Consider the following 26,880-nt stretch of genomic DNA (forward strand, 5'->3'; position numbering starts at 1 on the left):
AAAAATCATTCATTCTATTAGGTTTTAGCCGCTTATGAACATATTTTTTTTTTTATTATTAGTTTTTCCTTACCGTCCAGTTTAGTATACAGATTCAATTGAGAAGAACTGGCAAGAAATAATGTTTATTCAAATAAACTTAATATACACTTTTGAATAGTCACAATTTTTTATTCTACCCCTCATTCGGAAATCAGCACAAGAAGAACGAACAAGAAAATTGTGTGTTGCTCTTCAATTAAATGTAAATAAACAAGGATTAGGCATGCGACAATGAACATAGAAACCGCTACGCAGTCAAAGTGTCAGGACCTGACTTACGAGATATATGAAATCATAATATTAACATCTTTACGTAGTACTTTAGAATAGCAACACATCACTGGTCATCTGCACAGTCCTAAGAGGGAGCAGGTTAGGGCTTCGTTGTGTCAGGATTATCCTGGGTTATCAAATCAAATCAAAATATCTTTATTCATGTAGGTCTATTTCATATTCTTATGATATGTCAAATCTGCCGTCAGTTCAGAGTGCTTTCGACCTGAGAAGAACTGACAAGAAACTCAGCTCTTATTCCTTTCAAATAAGGTTGTACAATTTGTACATGTTTACAGTACATGTCACATAGTATAAAACAAAGTGGCCGTCGCTGTCTGTTCGCTTATATCTTTTATATTACGGTATTTAATGCAGTTTTCAGCAATAGATAGAGCGATTCACGAGGAAGGGTTACATATATAATACATGTGTGTTATAATAGAGAACAAGCCGAAAAATTCAAAGATTTGTAATAAATACGTGCGAAGCCGGGACGGGTTTCTAGTTATTATATAAAACTAGCTGTCCCGGCAAACGTTGTTTTGCCTTAAAATAAAATAAAAATTTAGGGGTGGACTACCCCTAACATTTAGGGGGATGAAAAATAGATGTTGGCCGATTCTCAGACCTACTCAATTTCATGAGAATCGGTCAAGCCGTTTCGGAGGAGTATGGGAACGAAAACTGTGACACGAGAATTTTATACATAAGATGAACCGGTTAAATATTGAAACCCTCAAGAAAAGAGCTTACTCATTCTTAAAAGACCGGATACACACTTGCAATTCTGGTGCTGAGGGTGATCATAGGCGGTGGTAATAACCATATAATACTTATATGGTAATATAATGGTAAATACCATCAGGTGAGCCGCACGCTTATTTGTCCCTTATACTATGAAAAGTAATTTGAGGAACATCGCGATCAATTTGAAGAGCCAACGATAAAGTGATGTTATCATTCTTGTTGCCAAGTGATAAGGTACACCTGTAAAGAAAATTGTAAACGCCTGTGTTAACGGTTTACACTGGCGGGGCACCAGTGGAGGATGATAAAATGAGCATAAGGTCAGGTCAGTGAGTCCACTTTGCAAATGACAATTTACCACGATTGTTTCCAGAGGAACCGCACTATGCAAAATAAGTTTCTCTAGCTGAATAAGTGTCATCTGCACTCGCCCCCTATCGTCCGGTGAACATCCAGCTGCGGCCGACAGCATTAGAGTAGTTCGAAAAAGGGAACCGCGTGAAGGTCAAACCGACATAGTGCATTGCTAGCAATGGAAGGTCCATTATAAAAAATATGTACATAGAAGGAGGTAGGGGATTGTTAATAATGAGGATATTAGCCCCATTGCTAGCAATATCCCAGGTCAGTCAGGTCGTCATCGTGGTCATTTCTGGTAAATTCTCCACGATGACTAAACTGACCTCACTTCTGTGACTGACCGTTATGTCAACTATATTTTCTTTACTCTAGTGAAGACGACTTAAATTTATCATACATCGCTTGTTTGTTTGTACAATGGTAAGGTCAGGTCGACCGACATCGTGGTCAATTTCTGGTTGTAACTTGTAAAAATTGAGGACAGTAACCCAATTACTAGCAATGTCCCATGTCAGGCCGACATCATGGTCGTTTCTGGTAAATTCTCCACGATGACTATACTGACCTGACGTCGCTGACTGACCGTTACGTCAACTATATTTTCTTAACTCTGGTGAAGACGACTGTACCGATCTTAAATTTATATTACATCGGTTGTTTGTTTGGACAATGGTATTACATAATTCAACTGTACTTTATTGATTCATACTCGTATTTACTTTGATGACAAAAGGTAATCGTAATCAATGATCGTAATATCTATGTTGAATTCTTTAATATCTATTATTTCTTTTATTTATTTTAGATCACAAGTATCCCTAATATAATTTTAATTAATTAATTAGTGCTGTTTTAAGGTTTAATATTCTTTTTTTATTATAGTATTTAGGAAAAAAATATCTATGTATTTGTATCAGTTATCTAGTACCCATAACACAAGCTTTAGCTAGCTTAACTTGGGTCTAGATGGCACTGTGTGAATTGTCCTGAGATTATTATATTATATTATTACTGTAATTAGTGTATTTCGGTTCTTATTTAAAATTGGAATTTATATATTTATTTTATTCGTTATGTTTGATACTTTTTTAATTACAACCTCTATTAAGTCATCTTTAGATGTAATAACATCTTATCTATGCCTATAGGATGCATATAAATAATAATGACAATTTTCCTGTGTTGAATGCAAGAGTTAATTAGATTCTAACGTGTGACCATCTGCGTCTAAGGAAATCAAGTTTTTCCTTCGGAAAATGCCGATGTCACGTGACTAGATCGGTGCAAATAGGGTTGTCAATTATAAAACACGGTACGAAGAAATAAAAAAAAGTTACACTAATGTAAGCTGTAACTTTTTATCGTCATAGTATTTTGTTAGATTTTTATAGATTAAAACCTCATACAAAGTCCGCTACTTTGACGGGCTCGGTGGTCTAGCGGTTTATCACACTGTCTTCAGATTCGATTCCTCGCACAGTACAAATATTATTCATTAGTATGTTTGTATTGTTCTCAGTGTTTCCTATGTATATTATGTATATAACCAATAATACAAGCTGTGCTTAGCTTAGGACATTGTGAATAGTCCTGGGTTTTTATTATAAAAAATAAATCGTGACACACAGCACTCACGGTATCCGTACACTTATTGTCTGTAGATGCTACTGAACTTTGAATTTATTTATGACTGGAATCTATGCAGATGACATTTTTAAGCCCACCTCTCTGTTGAAATTGGGATATTTTGTTTTACCCGCTCAATAATAAATAATGTATATTAAACATCTAAGTGGTATTAACAAAGTCTCATTTATTAATACCACTTAGATGTTTAATATTATTATAAGCTGTTCATTATTATTTTAAGCTGTACATTTATAAGTTAGTCTAAATTTGACTGGCAATTAGTCGATATTTACTAGTATGAGTGTGAAAAGTGTCCTCCTGCCTAGAAATCTCGTATTTGTAGAAGATTTTTTATTTTATAGTATAGAGGACAGACGAATTTTATTAATATTACGGTGAAAAGTGTTTTCCTACCTAGAAATCTCATATTTTATAGCATAGGGGACAAACGAACTGGGGCTGGGGCTCACTTATACGTTTGGCATCCCTTGCAAACTCAGTACTTACATACGGTCAGTGAGATTAGAACCGTAGCAGTGACTGGGTGACCGGCCGTCGCGGTGACTGCTTGACTGATGTTTGACTGATAGTGCCGGAAAGTAGTGAAAGTGTCGTCTGTGACTTATTACATCTATGACTTATTTTGTGAGTTGACATTAACGGTATGTTTGACGGACTTTGTATTCATTTAAATAACTTTGTTTTACTTTCCATTACGTGCTGTAAGCAATGAAGTATGTATATTCTTTAGTTAGTTTGCATACTGCTCGTTATTTTTGTACAATGAAGTACATATGGTACTATTTGTACATTGCTCGGTAAATTTTAAATTTTTATTTAGTATGTGCCTAGTGTTGTCTTTGTTACTTTTTTAATTAAATAGTAACATTAAATATTGTAACCTGTAACCTGTAACTTATATATATAAAATTCTCGTGACACAATGTTAGTTACCATACTCCTCCGAAATGGCTTGGCCGATTTTTGTGAAATGTTATATGCATATTCAGTAGGTCTTAGAATCGTCTACTATGTATTTTTCATACCTCTAAGTGATGAATCACCCCTTACATTTTTGTTTATTTTTTGTTTTATGTGACAGTAAAAAAACATCCAACCTATTTTCACCATTTTATCACCAACCCTTACTTTTAATAGCGATATTAGTAGATTATTTTATATGGCAAACCAATAGTCAGCTAGTATATATTCCAGGCCTTACTTCATAATTGTTTGTTGTTATCTTAAATGTTATAAATGTATATTGAAGTGTGAATTAGATCGGATCTATCTATCTATTATTAATTAGACTTAAAGATCGTGAGTTCGAATATGGGAGGAATGAAATATTTCTGACTGACTCTCCTTTGATGTAACCTCCCATAACCAAACTAATGCAAGACATTAATCGGCTTTTAGTCGTAAAATGACAGATAGATAGAAATACTTTCGCATTTATAATATTAATATAAAATAATTTAACTCCTCCATTATTTAACACGCAAGTTCTTCTTGCTCGTTCTTCTTGTGATGATTCTGCATTCTGATTGATTGTTAGAATCAAAAATTATGACTATTCAGAAGTGCTTATATTAAGTTTATTTGAATAAATATTATTTCTACGTTTTCACATTAATTCATACGACAGAAATTGTAATTTTTCCGACAAATTGTTAAATTATCTGATATTATCTCAATGGATAACGTACATAATACTTTGATCAAACACAAACACGCAAATGGGACATTAAGGTATGAATTTTAGAAAGTTAATTTATGCATTTATGTTTTTTCAATTATAATATTAGAAATGAAAAACTAAACTAAAAACACGGTTATTTCAATATTAGAAACAGACACTCCAATTTTATTTATATGTATATAACCATAAATATGTATAAATAATAATAATAGTCTTGTCCTGATATTATTATTATTATTTATATGTATAAATATATAGATTAGTGGAGCTAAAACGTTTAAAATTTAATGACTTATGTTTATTTATACTTAAATTTTTATTTATTTATTTAATTTATACAATATAAGTTTACGTTTTTATTATTACGTAATTGCGTTTAATATATATAATGAATACAGATAATCTGTACATATAAATAAAATTGGAGTGTCTGTTTGTAATAACCGTTTTTTACTACATGCATATGAATAGAAATACGGTACATACACCAAAATAACATTTTTTACAATTACGTATGTTCCGGCTAATCTCTGAAATGGCTGGATCGATTTTGTCGGGACTTTTTTTGGGACGTACGAGTAGCTAATGTAATAGGTAGATATGATAGGAATTTTAGAAAAATAAAGTTAAATTCCACGCGGACTAAATAAAGTTCTAAAATCGAATATTACAGGATTCATCTAAATTAACATATAAGATGAAATAGTTGTACTAACACTTGAAATTGCAATATAACATTACTTTTACTATAACATTATTTGAATAAAAAATGTCTATGTAAAAAAAATAATTAAAAAATATTATTTCAATTATTGCTTATTAATGTTATATTAAATAAGAATAATCTCAGGACAATTCACACAGCGCCGTCTAGATCATTTTTTTTCACGTCAGGAAAATCCGTCATGGAGAATCATTCCCTTAGGGAAGAATGGATACTGCCGGACTCCTACCTGCTAAAAACCTGACGACTGTTCCTCCTCTACATAATCGCTGCATACACAAGCATTCACAAAGACCACCGGCATGGTTCCCATCGATGGGACCTCCATCTCGGCGTGCAGGGAACAGTCTCTGCACGCCACCTCCAGACCCTAAAACCTCCCCGGCGAGCTTCGGATTGCCCTAACAATCCTCCACCCTAGGGTCAATTTTGGAGTCGATGCACACCTGCTTTTACTCAAGTGTCCAGCGCCGTCTAGACCAAAGTTAAGCTAGCTAAAGCTTGTGTTATGGGTGTAGCGGACTCCTTGATAGTTTTTTATACTATTTTTAAATTAATAATGATACCTATAACTACGAAAAATGAACTATGAAAAATAGGTGCGCTGTAAATATAATAGGTAGAAGGACCAAAATGAAGCGGAGGTATCAAATGTGTCTGATGAGTGAGAGGTGCTGAGGGTTATAATGAGGAAAATACGGAGATTAAATAAAATGACTAGTATGACATACGATATATAATAGAAAGTAACAATAAAGAATATGTCAAAGAATATTATTATAAAATTTAAAAATAGTATAAAAACCTATCAAGGAATTCTCTACAATGGGCACTAGATAACTGATACAAATATACATAGATATTTTTTTCCCGCGACCATCGTTAGCTTAACGTATGTTGTATATAATATATACAACATATACAACATACATTATTAATATAATATGTTATATTTATGCTATATGAAGTAGTTATTTAATATGTAGGTCAGTAGACATAGGGCTTCAGTTATGACGAATGTTCCTCATTCATAAGGTATCAATTGTAATCTGATTATATCTACCTTATTAATCTAACCTAGCCATTTACTGTGACTTCGTCTGTGTGTAGGTTTTCTTATAAATCTAATTACACATATACGGTATTTATGTATAAAAATATTTAAATAAAATTGTATGCCTGGCTGTTTGTTTGTACGTATGTATGTATCTCTGAAACGGCTGGACAGATTTTGACTAGAGTTTTACTCGCAGATAGCTAATGTTACAAGGAGCAAGATAGGCTAATTTTGTTTTAGAAATTCTATTTAATTTAATAAAAAAAAGTGAAACTCCATACGGACGAAATTGCAAGTTATTAACACAAATTATATAGAATCATCAGTATTACTAACTACATATAAGCTGTTTGTATTATCAACTAGCTGTACCCGGGACTTAGTCCGCGTGGAATTTTACTTTATTTTTCTAAAATAAAAGTAGCCTAAGTTACTCCTTATTACATCAGCTACCTGCCAAAAAAAAACCCGTCAAAATCGATCCTACCATTTCCGAGATTAACCGGAACAAACAGACAGACAGACAGACAAAAAATTAAAACAATGTTAGTTTGGTGTATGTATCATATTTATATTCATATTTCATATGCATGTAGTAAAAAAACGATTATTTCAATATTACAAACAGACACTCCAATTTTATTTATATGTATAGATGATAATCATGAATCATTGAATTTGTAAGCCGATGACTCAGTGTCATTCCGCACTATTATATTGTTAGTGTACGCAATAAAACTGTCATTAACTATACTTGCACATTAGGGTAATAAATAAAGAAACAACCGTGGACAATTAACACGTGGCCATCTAGTCCCACGGTAAGCAGCTTGTGATATGGATACTAAACAACTGATATAAATACTTAGATACTTTTATTTTGTACTATATACATATAAATAAAATTGGAGTGCCTGTTTGTAATATTGAAATAACTGTTTTTTACTACATGCATATGAATATATATATATATGGTACATACACCACAACAACATTTTTTACTGTTTTTGTCTGTCTGTCTGTTTGTTCCGGCCAATCTCTGAAATGGCTGGTCCGATTTAGACGGGACTTTTTTTGCAGGTAGCTAATGTAATAAGGAGTAACTTAGACTACTTTTAGTTTAGAAAAATAAAGTTAAATTCACGCGGATGAAGTCGCGGGAACAGCTAGTACATAATATACATAGAAAACACCCAGACTGATACAAACAACTCAACTCAGGAATACAAATGTTTGCAAACTGCGAGGAATCGAACCCGCTACCATCGTAAGTAGTAAGTTAGCGGTGTGCTAAACCGCTAGACCATCGATGATATTAATGGAATTAAAATATTTATATTTTAATAAATACTTATTATAGAAATACTAGTTGACACGCGCGTCTTCGTCTGCCTCATATACTCCTCGTTTTTGCAACATTTTTCATTGATGGTCCACTTCTATTAGATTTATCTGACTATTTACCAACCTACATTACAATACATGTGATTATTATGATAGTTTCAAGTATAGTCAGACAGTGTCAAGTATAGACAGAAAATAATAATCAGAAATAGATAGTATTAGTTATTGTTAGCACATGAAACCTCTTTTTGTATAAAAGCCATAAAATAATTGTAATTAAAAATAAAATAAAAACTTCTTTTCTTTCTGTCAACACGGTCTATCATTTATTATTAATTTTATTGATTTTAAATGCATTATAAATAGATTACAGTTAGAAACACTAACAGTTATCTACTATATAAATGTAATATTTTTGAGAATAAAATTTAACATTTATTTACAAAAAATATATACTCAAGTATTATATCAGTTGTCTTTTTCATTAATACTCCATTTTTATTAGATTATCCGATTATTTGCCAACCTACATTAATACTTACTTTTACTTAGAAATGCATAGCATTGATTGTTTATAGGAATATTTTTGAGAAAAAATTTGACATATAGTTCCAAAAAATAGATCGATACAGATCGCAGTGATACACGTCTTAGGACTTGGCACTAGCCCAAACACGCCTAAGAAAAAAAAATACGAAAAAAAAAAATGTATTTTAGTATTCAATCAGTTGTCTAGTCTAGTAGGGGATTGCTGGGAACTAGTAATTCCCATTGCTAGCAATGTACCATATTAGGTCGACTTCCAAGCGGTTCTCCCTGGAAACGTGATAAATTCCTAGTGAATTTGTCACGATGGGCTAACTGACCTGACCTTTCATACTCATCTTATCATCTCCACTGGTGCCCCGCCAGCGTAAACCGTTAGCGCAAGCGGGTGCAACATTTCATTATCATCCCAAAAAAAAAACTCTCCTTAGCTTGGGATTAGAAGGCGCTGTTTATATTGTCGTGGATTATTCATATTACAATACGAGATGACCCCATACTTATTAATATTTTATGCAAAATATAAAATGTTCATAACAGTGTTGTGTGACCTCAACAGTTTGAGAATCGCTGACCTACAGTTGGCGGAGCATACATTTCGTTTCGCTCACTGGTCATCCATAATAGTGGTTTGTTTGGCCCGGCCGGTGTCTAGTTTGTACGGTGCAGGCTGTGGGCATGGGGTCTTTGTGTTGGAACAGGTTTAGGGTTACATGATCGGGTTTTAGTTTACGATTTGGTCTCCGTTCTCGATTTGGTTAAAAAAACCTTTTTGTTTATGTATCTTTTTAACCGACTACCAAATAGTGGAGTGTAATGTTTTTGTTGGATGATAATGGAATTTTGTGTGGTAGCGATTTACCCTGGCGGGGCACCAGTGGAGCATGATATAATGAGGCCTAAGTCAGATCAGTTACGTCCCATCGTGGCAAATTCACCAGTTTTGAGGGCGGCCGCGTGGAGGTCGGCCTGCTAGTTTGCATTGGTTACACTAGGTTCACTAATCGTCATAACTTCAGTTCCCCCAGTGGTGTGTAATGTTCGCTCGTGTCAATTTAATGGATCTTTTCAAATTGGCAAATGAAGAGATTGAGATAATGGTGTTCAGTACCCTTAACGTAACTGTAGAGATAGAGGTCTAAAATATAATGGTAGATATTTTTTTTTATGACTATTCAAAAGTGCTTAAATTAAGTTTATTGGAATAAATGATTTTCTATTCTATTCTAACAAGTGTTAAATATATCAGTAATATATTTCTATATATATGTCATCTCACTCTATTAATTCTTCTTGTAATATATAATACGCTGCGTATTTTTAATAGTAATTTTTTTTTATTTAATCTATACATATAAATAAAATTGGTGTGTCTGTTTGTAATATTGAAATAACCGTTTTTCATTACATGCCTTTAAATATAAATACGGTACATACACCAAAATATTTTTTTTTACAATTTTTGTCTGTCTGTCTCTCTGACTGTTTGTTCCGACTAATCTCTGAAATGGCTGGATTGATTTTGACGGGACTTTTTTTGGCAGGTAGCTGATGTAATAAGGAGTCACTTAGGCTACTCTTAGTTTAGAAAAATAAAGTTAAATTCCACGCTGACGAATTCACGGGAACAGCTAGTAGTAAATTAATTGTAAACGCGAAAATAAATCAGCAGTTGAGCAACCAAAGGATTTTATTATTGCACTACCATCCCGCATACAAAGAAATACAGCCTCCACTATAATATAATCGCTTGTATATCATACATACATTTCAGTTTAAGCTATGTAGAGTACTATGGATGTATAGATACATATATGAAGGTAATAGGACAAGCAGATTTTGCCAGTGATGGAAATTTTATGTATACACGTCTACTAGTATATTTTATTAAGACTTAAAGTTAATGTTATGTACTGAACTAGAGATATTGTTAGTGAAATGAAGACTAAATCGGTTTTTTCATATAAGTTTTAATAAAATAATACAAGCGTAAGAAAATAAAACACAAACGCATTCGGCAAAAAAAATAACGGTCACACAACACCGCGTGCCCGTAATAAACACAAAAAATAATGGGGACCACCCATTCGTGTCTCTAACGGGACATGTAGGGCATTACGAGTCCAATTATTATGGGTATATCTGTATCCTTTTTGGGGAAAATTCTTATGAAGACCCGCCCGTTCTAGGGGAGGTAAACGGGTACTGCCGCTCTCATCACCTAAAAACCTTTAAGTATTCCTTCTCTTCACTATTTTCCAGGATAGGGTGATAAACGGGTACTCATCCGGACTCTCATCAGCGACGTTTACGTCCTTATTTAATGCTAGTTTTAATTTTGTACAAGCATCTGATATGGCTATTTTTTACATCAGGATAACCTTCATAAAGGCTAACCGGATTAGGGGCCAATGGAGACTGGAGAATTCCTGACAATTCCTTCTTAAACATATTTCTGGAGTCATGGGATCGCTCTGAATCTGAACTAGAGGTTCGAACCTCGGCTCAGATCGTCATAATTTCGATCCCCATCTGAATTGATCGGGGGATTGATCGATCGAAGGATATTACTTGACGGTAGAAATAATTGGACCCAGAAGATTTCGTACAAAGTCTACTACTTTCTGACATACGCTATAATATGCTGTTCAATCAAGACGAAAGAGTTCTGTCCGAAGAGCGAAGCATCACTTGCTATTTGAAAACATAGTTTCAGGGCGAGGGAGAATTGTTAGTGATGGGAAATAGCTCATATAATACTAATAACTTATTACGTCCTTCGACCTCTTCCTAGTTAATTTCTAATAAAGTTACCATGATAGGATAACAGACTTGACTTCATATTGATCCTACTATTAGTGGTAGCAACCGCCAGCGTATACCGTTAGCATGAGTGCACTATTTCAAATTCTGACTACTGTATTTAGTATCGTGTCTTCAGTTAGACATTTAAGAGAAACTTTCAGCCAATTTTATGCTCTCGTCACAGTTTTCATTCGGAATTGATCCACAACGCTTTCCTCTTATTGCCTGCTTTGTAATGGGCGTAATCGGTAACCGTTAAAGTAAAGTAACTAATATACATGGACAGCATTAAAACTTTATTTATTCTCTCTTGTACCACACTGGATATTATTGCGGATTCTGGACTAAGGTATCATATCTCCTATGCTGTAATTACACTGCCTAATCTGCACTCTACAACTGAAATGCAGCTTTTAAATTATCAACGACCTCGGTAGTCTAGCGGATTGCACCGCTTTACTTCCTATTATTACTCTGCTTCTTCTACAACTGAAATGCACCTTTCAAGTTATCAAGGCTCTCGGTAGTCTTGCGGTTTGCACCGTTTTACTTCCTATGATTACTCAGCTTCGATTTCTCATATGGTAGAAACATTTGCATTCATGAGTATCATTATTTGTATCAATCTGGGTGTTTTCTTTATTTTCCGGGTTTTGATTTATATCAGTTGTCTAGTCCCTATAACACAAAATTTGGCTTGAGCCTGAACAGCGTTGTGTGAATGTCTAAGGTTACTATTATAAATGTAAATTAGACTCCATTCTGTATACTATGTCTCATTTGGACCGTTGTGCGTGTAGAGTCAAGATTACTAAAGTACCCAACCAAGCTCCTCTCAGAAACGAGGACGCCTCCTGGTATCTTCACAGGGTTCACGGAGCGACCTCACCGTTCTAAGGATTTATGTACGTTGTCCACTGCTACTCCAGGCATGAGCGGCCGTGTCTTTGCCTTCAAAGCAGCAGGGTTATTATTATTAATTTTCAAATATACTGCGTGGTGGCTGAATTACTTGAGGCTGTAGTACCCACGCATACGCCTTTTTACGCCTTTTTACCCCAGTCTACCTCTGGTAGTATATCTACGTGACAGTGATCCCTGCGTGCCCTTTGTGGCGCCGTGAAGATACGGCGCACGCGCAGCAATAGATTATCTCCAGTCACGATCAATAGTCGGGGATCGTGATACAGATAGTTTTTGTAGTTTGTAAGTTGCGTCACTTTTGTTACTTGAGAGGTAGTGACGACAGATTTTGTACAATGAAATCTATTTTAAGAACCGGTAGGTATTTTTTTTAATGGACGACGATGGAATAGTGATTCTGTTTATATGATTTTGTGGTATTTTTTAAATTAAATGAAATAATTGTACACTTTGCAATTATATATAGAAACTAGTCATAATCACACTAGCACATAGCATAGATCAGAAAAGGAAGAAGTTTTTTTTTACTATTTAATCATTTCAAAAGAAATAGAAATACAGTTTAGTATAAATATATAAATACATTTCTATTTTTTGGATATTTTAACATTATTTTATTACTGTTTATCAAAAGAAATAGAAATACAGTTTAGTATAAATATATTAATACATTTCTAGACTTCCGCCGCGATTTGATACGGCATAAATTTTATTTATATAAAATGTTACTCTGGGGGAGGATTGGATAAAATGTTAAACTTGAAATAAAAAATCACAACTTGGACCAAAATAAACGTTTCTAAAGCTATCTTTTGATTGAAGTCTGAAATAAGACAGAGAAATAATAAAAAAAAATACATGTACATGCACTAAGTCCTCCATTTTATGTTCTCTCCGTTCGATCTCCCTGATAATGATATTATGTTTATTATTTATTATATATTGATACTGATTGCAAACAAGCTGATGGAACGTCGGCTTGTTTGCAATCGTTATCAATATATACATATATATATCAATCATATTGCATTAAAATCGATATAACTATCAATATTGATATAAAATATCGATTTAATCACGTCTCACAGACATGTCTTCAATGTATAAGTATAAGTTTATCTGGTATAAGCAACGTATAATTGTGTAATATAGGATTAATAGGTATGCCCTATGATTTAACTCGTTATTTAATCTAAACTGCGGTTTCATTTGTTATCTAATCTTATTTTTATAGTTTGTATTCATATATATATATATATATATATATATATATATATATATACATAAATAAAATAATAACTCTGGACAATTAACACAGCGCCATCTAGTCCCTCGGCGAGCAGAGCTTGTGTTATAGGTACTAGGCAACTGATATATATATTTTTGTAAATACATACATATTATACATAGAAAATCCAGACCGATAGAAACAATCATATTCATGACTACAAATGTTTGAACCGTGCGAGGAATCGAATTTGCGATCATCGGGAGTATAGCGGTGTGTTAAACAGCTAGACCTCCGAGGCCGTCAAATAATATATAAAAAACACTCAGACCGATACCAAACAATCGTTCTGATGAATACAAATGTTTTTACCGTGAGAGGAATCGAACTTGTAACTGTCGGAAGTAAACCGCTAGACCACTGCGGCATATTTATTTGTCAATCAATAATACTAACAAATCAAATAATACGACACAATAAATGTATAAAAAGCATTTTGTTGCAAAAATTGTATTGCATTGTGTAACCACTCATTTGTGCTTACAACAACAACCTTCGGGCAATAAAAGTGAGATCATTACAAAAATAACATAACAATTAGTTTTATTTAGATGTTGCATATATCTTTATATTAATACGTGCGGTAAAAACGGACTGAGGCGTATGAAATTTATATAGAGAAGGAGTGCAGAATTAAATTTTTTTTAAATACATAAAAAACATTACATAATCTACCATGAATTGAACACACAGGCATAGTCAGAATATAGTCTTTGACGGTAGAAGATTAATAATTGTTCAAACTTATAATTGAAATTAGTTATAGTTGAATATCCACCACTGGGCGACAACTGAAGAAAGTAATTAGACAATATTATTGTAGTTTCCCCATTTCAATCATTTTAAAAATATTAATTCGTTTCAGTTACATTACAGCATCAATATAACAAATACAAATATACCTATTATGTGTATTCTATTAACTTACGAAATAATATAAAAGTATATTGTTAAATTATATTTCGGGGTTGTTGTTGATTAAAAAGTAAGTAAGTCGTTTAAGATAGTTTCCAATTACTTATCGAATAATTTGTTATAACTTTTTATATTGTAATAAAGAACATATCATAATCGTATTTTAAATTGGAATGGACTTGATCTGAATGGACTTAAAATGTTCATAATTTTCTTACCTTATGCCAATATCAATAGGAGAATATATTTTTCGTAGTACCTAACTATTAATATTAATAAGATATAGTAAAAAATTCAAATTATACGTATATTTATCCATACATATTTTACGGAAATGAATTAAACGATAACTAAAATATGTTCTGTTTATTTTTATGGAAGGATATATGAAATTACATTATAAACAATTAGATTATAATGTATATGTATTTTCATATATTTTTCATACTCGATTGCGTCATCACACAACAGTATTGACTAGACATATTAAACATTTTTTCGGAAAAACTATGTACCTATGTGTTTTTCTTCGACAGAAAACATTTTACGTAAATGATAGCACCATTACATGGGGTAATTTTAAAACAATATAAGAAGTCACTTATACACGCTCACTTTAATTCAAATTTCTAGTGTTAATAATGAACCTTATTTACATTTGTATGTCCGCGGCACGACCGTGTGAAACCGTCTGGTCCATCGGAGCATGACGGCCTGAATGCACCCAATTGCATAGTTATTTCATTGTTTTTGGTAATAATTTGTAATCACTGATACATACGATGCATACCCGACGGCCGCAGTGGTATAGCGGCTAAGTACGCTGTCTTATATTTGATAATCGCAGGTTCAATTCTTCGCACGCTGCAAACATTTCATTTAGGAGTATGATTGTTTGTCTCGGTGTTTTCTATGTATATTATGTACTGTTATTGACCTCGGTGGTCAAGTGGTTTAGTACACCGCCTTACTTCCGATGGTTGCAGGTTCGATGCATAGCAAATACAAATATTTGCATTTATGAGTATGATGTTTCTATGTTTATTATCGCATGCCTCCTACTTGTTGCTGTGTATTTAATATTTGAAATATCATTTATTCAAAAGAGCAACAGGCAGGTCTTTTTCTCGTTCGTCTTTCTTTGTAATAGAATATTACTATTTAAAAGTGAGCATATTTAATTTAATTGAATAAAGAATATTTCCAACATAAACAATCGTAACATTTGAAATGTCAAAGACATCCATTCTGTTTAGATTTGACAACTATTTGCTCAAGATTTAAAATTATTATACATTATGTAGGGTAATAAAAACTAAAAGCTTAAAACTGCTCGGCATACAATTAAAATAATAAAGATATCGTGATAAACATACAGAAATGTTAGATACCAACTAACAGAATCTAATGCTCCCCACCACAAACCCTTTGTCTCGTGACTTAAGTATTTTTCCTAACGGTTAATTAATCACTGAAGAAGAGATAAATTTATCTTATCACAGCGCAAATATATCGTAACTTGACGATTTTTTTAACGACCACCTTTTTTGTCGTAGACCTGAGCCGGTTGCTGTCAAGTGTAGCCTTGTGGATAGTCAGGTCTTCGGTTCATCTGTTCTGCAAGTGGTGACGTCATGGGGTGGGAATGGTGCTTACTGGCCCTTTTGGGCTTGGCCGTGGCGCAGGGTCCGGAAAAACGTGAGTATATATTTTTTTATTTTCGCCTGTGATTTTGAATTTGGAATGTAGGAAAATATATAAGGAACTATTCAATAGTGGCAAAGTATTGTTTATAGTTATGTCTTTCTTTACGTCTAAAAAAAATATACTATAAAACTATTTTTAAAAGGGATAGATAGTTAATATGTTTTTAAGGATAGACATGTGATCGATTATGTAACCTTAATTTGATATCTCTACGACTTCGTTGTAGAAAAATACGAATTATATATAAGATAAAAATCCACGATTGTATTTTCAAAATTATATTAAATGAAAAAGTAGATATAATACTTACAATGTTTTCAATTTTGTTTATATACATAGTAACTTTAAAAAAAAAATTATAACATGTTTGTTTTGTATATTTTATGTAGATCTTTTAGCAATCAGATCTTTTTGAAACTAGAACAAATTACAAAATACAAAACAATAATTATATGCGGATAACAATTATAAATGATAAACTATTTAGATTTTTGTTCTAACTCATTTAAGTATTTATTGTAACGTCGCTCTTATAGCTTATAGAGTAATCGGTACTATCCTTAAACTCGCTCATAGCGTCATGTAGATTCAAGTCGGATTCATCTATTAAATTTATTGTATTTGGAATAGCAAGTAATTGAAATACAGCTTAGAAAGCAAGCTGCTTGGCGGCTAAAATAAGTGAGACAGTGGTACTCATGCAGATGACTTCTTACTATCCACCTCTGGTAACTCTTGCGTAACATTTATACATTTATATATATCAAATTGAATTCAAATAACTTTAATTTTCTTTTTTGAGTAAATTACAATAACACAATATTCAAACAATCGTTAATCTTTCAATTGTTATGAGAAATAAATGTAATATTGTACATAATTTGTTAAGTAGAGCATATTCCCACGTCTATATCGCACAAAACCACTTCCCTTTTCCATTATGATTGATTATGATTATTGAAACAATGGTAAAAGTATTTTATATTAATAAAAATATGCGTATAAATAATAAGATTAATATAAAAACAGTTAGTAACTGTTCTGTGGCTACTTTACGCGATCTATGGATTTTATCTGCCATATAATTTGTAAAAAAAATAATGTTAATTGAATTTGAATTGAATGTTATCGATTCTTATTTTAAATTGATACTTTTAATATCATGTTCTGTAACTTTTTTTTTGTTATTGTTTATCCTTTAATGGAAAGGCAAAGGTATAAAATAAGTAGTTTAATATATAATAACTTATCGAATATTTTAATAGATCTTATATATTATAGATAGCACAGTTTAGTCTATATATATGTCATAGATAAACATAGAAAAAAGAAATTCAGTTGAGTTTCTTGCCAGTTCTTCTGAATTGAATCTGTAAATTTTATGAACTAGACAATAGGGTAAAATATTAATACAAAAAACGTCATAAGCAGCTAAACTGTTCTATATCAATAATTGTTTTTTGATTTGATTTGACATATAAAACTTTTTAAGGCTTTTAGACATTTCTGTTGTTTTCTTAGTAGCTAGAATGACATACAAGCATTATGAGATTAAGTATAATATTGCCTGTGTATGGCATTTACTTATAAATATAAGATAAGAGCATAAACTAGTCAATCTTACTAACTGATAGGCTTATCAGGTAGAGTTTAACTAGAATGTCCTAATTACTTAAAACCTTTGTGAAACAATAGTGACATGTTCTACATATAACGTTGAGCAATGTATTTAATGTAAGTTTAATAAGATGTGTGGACTCGCCTCGGTGGTCCAGTGGTTTAGCCTTACTTCCGATGGTCGCAGGTTCAATTGTTCGCACGGTTGCAAATATATAGAAACGCCGAAACAATCATACTTATACATACATACATCTCAATGTATGTACCTACTACACAAGCTTTAGCTAGTTCTAGGGTCTAGATGGCGCTGTGTGAATTGTCCCGTGATTATTATTATTATTCTCATTGTTGTCTCATTAAATCAGCTTGGTTTTTTACGCTTTTGCTTTTATTATTATTATTATGTGTATTATTACAAAGTAGCTAAATTTGGGGAGGATATAGCGGGAACTATATGTAGTTACAACAACCACCTTTAATTTAGGGTAAGGGTAAATGCTTTGATTATATCCTTACCCTTCATAGAATGGTACAGAAAATTCTTTATTCAAATAATCTTACATGTAAACACTTTTGAGGCTACAGTTGTACAGTAGTACAAATATAATCACTACGACTGATTTAATCTTATTTATTTACTCAACCAGTTGGTTGTGAATTTAATGTTTTAACTCTAATTAACTAGTGTCAGTTGGTAGTTTGTACATTTCAGTTTAAAGATGTAAAATTACAGTAATTATTTAAAAGAGTACGCAAGTTTCTTGCTTGTTCTTCTTGTGATGAGACAGCTTACCGAATGCACTGTAGATTAAAAATAATACAGTTGCTTAAATTTGAGTTAATTCAAATAAAGAATTTTCTTTTCTATTCCATATTCTTAGGTAGTTACTATATGTACCTACGTAGTGCTTCTGTTTAATGATTGATGACTAAATCATTTTATAACTAATCCTTGAGTTTGTTTGCTCAATCACCTGATTAAACTACCGCGTTAAATAAATATGATTTATCGCTGTAATATTATATAATAACCTAACTTTACGTAGTACTAACCGCTAGTGGGAGAAGGTGGGGGGAAGAGGGGGGGAGAGGGCGGTTTGTTATTATTGTCTTCGGAACGGATCACGGAAAACACGTAGTACAATATAATAATAATAATAATATTTATTTATTGCCAGAACAAAAAATACATATACATACATTTGAGCTAGTACACTGTTGAACAAAAAATATAAAAAAATAGCCTCTTAAACTACGTATAAAATTGCAACAGTACCTCACATCACGGAAAAAACACTGACTCAGTGATGCTGTAAATATAATAATAATAATAATATTTATTTATTGACGACAACATCAAGTAAATAACTAGTTTATTAGCATACAAAAAATTTTCTCATTGCTTTCATAGAAATATACATACATTTTGCCGCATGCATTCTTATGTAAAATGTGAATACTATAACTATCAGATAGTTGAACAAAAAATATAAAAAAATAGCCTCATTAAACTACGTATAAAATGGTCGAGCGCAATGGCAGCTCATCCGTCACGTGAACTGTGTATTCTGGTCTGCTCTAATCAAAGATTTCCTCTTATTAATTTTTAACCAGTTGGTTGTATATTCAATATTACATTTGAGTATTTAATAGAATTAGTGCTAATTGGTGGTTTGTATTCACACATAAACGTTTACAGTTTCTTGCTCGTTCTTCTTGTGATGAGACAGCTTTCCGAACGAGTGTAGATTAAAAAATGTTCATTCAAAAGTGCTTCAATGTAAGTTTATTTGAATAAATGATTTTCTACTCTCATTTAATAAAATATAAAATTATGCGAGCTCCTTAACAGTCCAGGAATTAATATTTTTTACAATTCTTTTCACAACAAACATAAATCAAATAAAAAAAATATAATATATTAATGTGCAGTTGCGAACTATCAAAAGAACAATGTAGCAATAATATGAAGTATATTAAATTCCATGACATATAAAAGTAATCGTTCTAAAAATATAAAATTAAAAATATATCGAAAATAAATGTTATGTTCTTGCCTATATTTGACATTAATATAATTTTTAAGTGTAAATTGATTAATTCTATTGTATCATTTGAAATAGATATACTATTTACTAAAATTTTGTATGCCAAAACAATGGCCAAATATGTGGACAATTTTATTAATACTGACATTCTTTTAATATTTATACCATATTTCGTGCAAATAAATACATTTTATTCCATTTCAATAATAAAAATGTCAAAATGTCGGTCTGCAACAGTCTTAATGAATGGTTTGTGTGTAAAAAAGTCGAAGATGTCCAACACCATTGATGGAATGTGATAGGAATCGAGCAGGGAACTATTTAAGATTTGTTTTGATTAGGTTCGATATAAAGAGGTTGATATGTTTGTAAACCAAATAAAAAAAATGTGGTTCCTTTACAAGTAATGTCAACGTCAATTTAGAAATGTACTTTTATTTGCTCTAGAAATGATCACTTTTTTTTTAATTTATAGTAATATCTGCCGCTTCCTTTGTGGCGAGTAATGTCAGACCAAAAGCGACAATTTCCCCAGAAACGGTGACGGTTTTTTTTTTAATTTATAGTAATATCCGTCGTTTCCATCGTGGCGATATACTTTTGATCTTTTTTTTTTAATTATTCTGTACATGTGTTCCTTAGTTTTTTTAACGGTCACGGTTATTTGTATCCAGATGACTTCGCCACGATGAAATATATTTAAAAGTAAAACTTTATATGTAATTAAAACTTCAACTGTTATCACCTACTTAGCACTGCGCTGGGATATCAACCTCTAATTGTATCTTCGGGTCATGCTCAAGTTACCGGCTTGCTCAAGTAGGTCATATACTCGTTAGCACATTCTTGTCCAAGTATCTTATTAATAAAACCCCTTTAGATAGACTTTTTAACAGACATTTTAATTTTATTAATTTGTATAGATTGATATAGTTATAATTTATATATAAATAAAATTATGTGTCTGTTTGTAATATTGAAATAATCGTTTTTTACTACATGCATATACGGTACATAAACCAAAATAATATTTTTTACAATTTTTATCTGTCTGTTTGTTCCGGCTAATCTCAGAAATGGCTGAACCGATTTTGATGGGACTTTTATTGGCAGGTAGCTGATGTAATAAGGAGTAACTTAGGCAGTACGTACTTTTATTTTATAAAAATAAACTTGTATTCAACGCGGACGATGTCGCGGGTAAAGCTAGTAATAAATAACCTTGAACAATTAACACAGCACCACCTCGTCCGGTCCGGACGGTAAGCAGAGATTGTGTTATGGGTACTAGATAACTATATACTTAGGTATTTTCTTTTGTAAATATACATAATCATAATAATCTCAGGACAATTCATACAGCGCCATCTAGTCTCAAGTTAAGCTAGCTAAAGCTTGTTTTATGGTACTAGATAAATGATATAAATACATAAATATATTTTTTTCGTAATGAAAAGCTGTTCATCTGAAATTACAGACAGACATTTAAATTTTATTTATTTGTATATAGATTTGTAATCGATAATACCGTTATATCTTAATCGGGAGGCGATTCGTCTCGAGTCCGATACCGCAACACGTTTCGGTGTCGCAATTTTCTTGAAAATCGTAATTATAGCCGTGACCAACTGGCGACAGCTGACCGCGGTGAAATGGTCGTCGGTCACATCTGACTGTGTGAAGGGCTTTCTAAAACGAGTACATTTTTTCCAAACGTAATATCAATTGTTAAAAAAATTATCGACCTCGATGGTCTAGCGGTTTAGCACACCGTTTTACGTCCGATGATCGCGGGTTTGATTCCTTACATGGCACACACATTTGTATCTGGGTGTTTTCTATTCGATATTATAGAAAAAATGTTTTCAAATATTTATATCAGTTGTCTAGTACCCAGCTTTATTTAGCTTGGGACTAGATGGCGCTCTGTATATTTATTTTTTAATGAATGATGATGGAATGATGCTTAACTGCTTACGCTAGCTGGGCACCAGTGTAAGATGATAAAATGAGCATGAAGTCAGGTCAGTTGGCCCATCTTGACAAATAGCATTGTACTATGATGGTTTCCAGGGGAAACCGCGTGGAGGTCAAACTGACATGGTACATTGTTAGCAATTGGGATAGGCCCACATTAGTGACAATTCCCTTCCCCCCGGCGCTGTTTGTATTGTCCAGGTTTATTATTATTATTACACTTCTCTAATCACTATGACTGATTAAATCTTATTTGACCCTAAAAAAAATTGTGCTAGTTGGAGTTTGTATTCACACGTTTTGACGTAAAAATGTAAACTTACAACGATTATTTAAGCGACACACAAGTTTCTTGCTCATTCTTCTTGTGATGAGACAGGTTCAGTACATTAAAAAAGGAAAAATATGACAATTCAATAAGTGTTTAAAATAAGTTTATTTAAAAAAAGGATTTTCTATTCTATTCTATTCTATTCTATTCTAGGTGCGTTCTTAATAGAGAAACAGTGTTCTAATTTATTAAGATGAATAATGAGCAACTCAAAAGAATAAAGAATAATTTCAATAACTTATTCATTAGTGTCGTCTTTTTATTCATCTGTTAGTTTGTATTGCCATTAATTATGTGATGAGAGGTCAACATCACTCATCAATCATTCAAAGATGATTTATTGGTTCATTTTGAAATAATGCCTAAGTTTTTTACTAAGACAATAATGGAGCAACTGGGATTGCTCCCCGCAATTTCACACGCGTGAAATATAGCCTATATATTATATATTATTCTAACGTATAAGCTATAATACTGTAAATTTCAATAAAATCCATTCCATCCAGTAGTTTTTGCGTGAAAGAGTAACAAACATCCATCTGTCTACACTCACATCGAATCATCGTCTGCATCGAACTTACTTGATATGTATTTTGACGACCTCGGTGGTCTAGCGATCTAGCACACCGCTTTACGACCGATGGTCGCGGGTTCGATTCCTCGCACGGCACAAACATTTGTATTCATGAGTATGATTGTTTGTATCGGTCTGGGTATTTTCTATGTAAAATATGTATGTATTTACGAAAAAAAAAATTATTTATGTATTTGTATCAGTTGTCTAGGACCCATAACACAAGCTTTAGCTAGCTTAACTTGGGTCTAGATGGCGCTGTGTGAATTGTCCTGAGATTATTATTATTATTATATTATTATTTGGTCCTGAAATCGTAACATATCATGTATTATTACATTTCGCCTAATTTTCATTTTATTTTTTAAATTATAGCCTATGTTATTTTTGTGTGTAAGGCTATATTACTGTAGAGTTCCTATAAAATCTATTCGATAGTTTTTGCGTGAAAGACTAACAAATTTCTATCCATCCATACTCATAAACTTTTGCGTTTATAATTTTAGTTAGATTAGTAAGATATTCAATATGAAAAATAATCCCTTTTAGTTATAATATGACAATTTACACAGCGCCATCTAGGCGTAAATATAGTAGAGCTTGTACTGTGAGTAATTAGTTACTGAAATATTTTTATTATACATTCATTGTTGAAAAACAAAATCTTTAAAATCTGTCGAGTACTTTATGTTTATCGGTTAAAGACAATCACACAGAAAATAAATCTTTCATTTTTATAATATTAGTATAGATAATATAAACAAACAAAGACGACACTACTTTCTATTTATTTATTATTAGGCTGTACAAATATTAACTTTTGCCTCTAGTAGTGTTGTTAAGTTTTTTTACAAATAAAACCTATACTCGATATGTATTTGATGCACGTAATATGATAATTGTAATATTATTGTCTATGGTGAAATGTGAATAAAACCTTTATAGTTATATAACAATGTTTATATACTTTTTTTTGTTTTTGACAGTTCCAAATATGAAATGATTACATGATCCCTAGTGATGAATTTAGTAATGTTTTGTATTAACAATTATAATATCTTCTCTTACATTATATATCATATTATAGATGCAAAAGTTTGTGGGTATGGATGGATGCATGTTTGTCACTCTTTCACGCAAAAACTACTGAACGGATTTTGATGATACTTTACAATAATATAGCTTATATATCAGAATAATACTATGGTATAATTTAAAAGATATAATGTAAATTGGGCGAATTATAATGATAAATGTCAAGTAAGTGTGATGTTCACGAAGTTACACGAGTCAAGTAGTACGAAAATAAAATTGAATATTTGGAGTAAAACTGTAATTTTGCCTAGCGCCATCTAGACCAAGTTAAGCTAGCTAAAGCTTGTGTTATGGATACTAGATCACTAATTCTTTTCGTAAATACACATAGAAAATACCCAAACCAAGTACTAACAATCACACTCATGAATACAAATGTTTGTGCCGCGCAAAAAAAAATATATTTGGTACATAGATGCATTAAGTATGTTATAGATTACACGATTGTTATATTAGAACATTTTTTATTAGAATACATACGAACAGAGCCAATACTAACGGTTGGCCTGCTATATTTAATCCTATCGATCCGACATCTAATATACTCCAATTTGTAGCCATTGTTCGTATAGACCGCCAACTCACGGCGCGCCATTTAAAGGCCTCTCTTCTGTTTCCAGTGTTGCCAGATTGAGCGTTTCCCCCCCTTAATTTGGAGAGATTTTGTGGCAGTCAGGGTCGGAAACAATTATTTCGGAAACAAATGTGTCTGAGAAATCTATAATGGGGTTTTTAACTTGATTTTATATTGCAACTTTTACTCTTAATTTAGAGAGATTTTGTGGCGGTTAGGATCATATTGGGACCAAATGTGTTTGGGAAATCTATGGGGAGGTTTTTAACATGATCATATAGGGCTGAGACATAAACTTTCTGGTTAAATCGACAAGAATTGTGGAATAGGTGGGCTTAAAGAAATAACTTTTACTTACCCTGTACGAGAAAAACACAAACTTTTTGGTTATAATGAACAAGAATTGTGAAATAGGGGACCTAAAAAAGCTATATATGCGATAATGGCGACGCAAGGCAATTCTATTGAATTACCACAAAAACAAGAACTGTTGAACTGTTGTAGATGTCAAGCAGCCTAAAAATAATTTTCTAGAAAGAAAAATTCTAGAACCGAGTTCAGGTTTATTTTGTATAAAGGTTTTTCTTCACAACCTGAACTATGAGATTTTGTACAAAATTTGGGGGAAATATCAGACAGTATCTATCAACACTGTCTGCTGCTTGAGTTTGTCTTAAGTTACGATTGATTGTGTCGATTGACTAGCAGACGTGCACTGTTATGCAATGTGATGATTGCAACATGGTAATAAGTAGACTGTACTATATTGCAGCTAAATCCTCACTGAAGTATAATTTATAGTTTACTAGCTACTCGCCCGGGCTTCACACGTGTGTACCTACATGTATTATATATATAATCCTTCCTCTTGAATCACTCTGTCTATTTTAAAAAACCGCTTCATAATCACACAAGAATTAAGCATGCATAGGGACGGACAGACAGCGACAGCGTCTTTGTTTTATTCTATGTAATGATGATAGAGACTAACGTTATTTGTTAATAACAACATATACTTCAAATCAGAATAAACTGTATATATTTTGCTGATCTTACAGAAATACACTTTTAGATACACGTTCTAATATTATACTTACTGCAGTTCTAGCAGGCCAATATCTTTTAGCATTATCATCATCATCTCAGCTCGGAAGATGTCCACTGCTGAACAAAGGCCTCCTCCAAGGTCTCCACGACGATCGGTCCTGCGGTGCTAGCGGATCTTTTAATATATCATAATAATATTATAAATATATAATATAATAATATTATAAACGCAGATGATATTTGTTACTCTTTCACGCAAAAACTACTGAACGAGTTTTAAAGAAACTTTACAGTAACATAGCTTATGCATCAGAATAACATGTAGGCTATATATATATAATATATAATATATAAATTAACCACACCATAGACACTTTTCGTTAAATGTGCTTATTGGTTTGTAATATTTATTTCTTTTTACTGCATGGTCTTTAGACATATTTGTGTCCAATGGTACAGGAAAAAGGGAATTTCCATTTTTTTCGTAAAGCTGATAACCCTAACTGTACGTGCCATTTATCCTACAAAACACAGTCTTATCCTTTTTTATATAACTTCATCCTCAATACTATAAGGACGCTCTAGTAATTCATAATTAATAACTGACTTGCATTTGTATAATGTAATTGTTTGGCCGAAAGGTAAATTCCAGAGCCGTAAAATACTTAATAAAAAATAAACGTCATTATATTCTGTGGGGGGTACTATTATTATATTCTGTGGCGTCACTATCAAATCGCTCGATATAACATATGTTTACTGCGATTATACAACGGACCATCTAAATAAAGCCTTGAATGTTAACCTTGAGTGACTACCACGATCTGTATGTACTTAAATCATGTAATAATTCATCAAACAAGTAGTCCGCTTGTATAACGATTACGCGTATAAAAACCTGCCATTTGTTACTATCAATAGCTTAGCATAATTTGCGGCCTATGGTCTAGTAGTTGACACACCGCTTTACTTCCGATGGTCGCTGGTTCGATTCCTCGCACGATGCAAACCTTTATATTCGTTTGAGTGTTTTTTATGTATATTATGTACGTGTGTACAAAAACGAATGTATTTAAGTATCAGTCGTTTAGTACACATAGTACACATATACACGAGCTCTGCTTAGCTTAGACTGGATGGCACTGTGTGAACTGTTCAGGGTTATCTATTTGATGCGTACTTTATTTAAGAAAAACTTGTGTACTTTATTATTAGTATACACGTATATCTAAAAATTAAACAAACATACAATGTGTATTCGACTCCGTTTTTCGCATTAAGTCTCTCATTTTGGCCTTTATTATAGTGCTGACAATACTACAGATCCCAGAGCACAGAAGGTTATCACACAGAATCCACAGAGCGAATCAAAGATATACATTAATTATTATTTTATTTATTTACTTAACTTTAATGCTCAAAAATAATGTGTACATACGGCGAAATTAACACCTTGCGGCGTTATTTACCAGTCAACCATGAGTGGTGCAAAGAAAAATTGTTGATCTGTAATCTGACCGAAACAAAATGTTTAATACCTATATCTGT

At 32.3% G+C, this 26,880-nt stretch overlaps 1 protein-coding gene across 2 annotated transcripts in view; it reads left to right on the plus strand.

The window, feature by feature from the left end:
- Positions 1-26,880, plus strand: part of LOC131853446 (protein draper-like) — a 56,536-nt gene that overhangs the window by 20,920 nt on the left and 8,736 nt on the right. Inside the window, exons 1-2 of one of the 2 annotated variants that reach the window (XM_059204337.1) lie at positions 3,599-3,716; positions 15,916-16,057. In XM_059204337.1, coding sequence (XP_059060320.1) covers positions 15,994-16,057 — 64 coding nt within the window. In that variant the 5' untranslated portion in view covers positions 3,599-3,716; positions 15,916-15,993. Of the gene's footprint in view, positions 1-3,598; positions 3,717-15,915; positions 16,058-26,880 lie in introns of those variants that run through there. The other variant, XM_059204336.1, reaches the window with a different exon arrangement.

The sequence above is a fragment of the Achroia grisella genome, unplaced genomic scaffold (genome assembly GCF_030625045.1).
Source record: "Achroia grisella isolate CSIRO2021 unplaced genomic scaffold, CSIRO_AGI_Agris_v1 utg902, whole genome shotgun sequence".
Lineage (NCBI taxonomy): Eukaryota > Metazoa > Arthropoda > Insecta > Lepidoptera > Pyralidae > Achroia > Achroia grisella.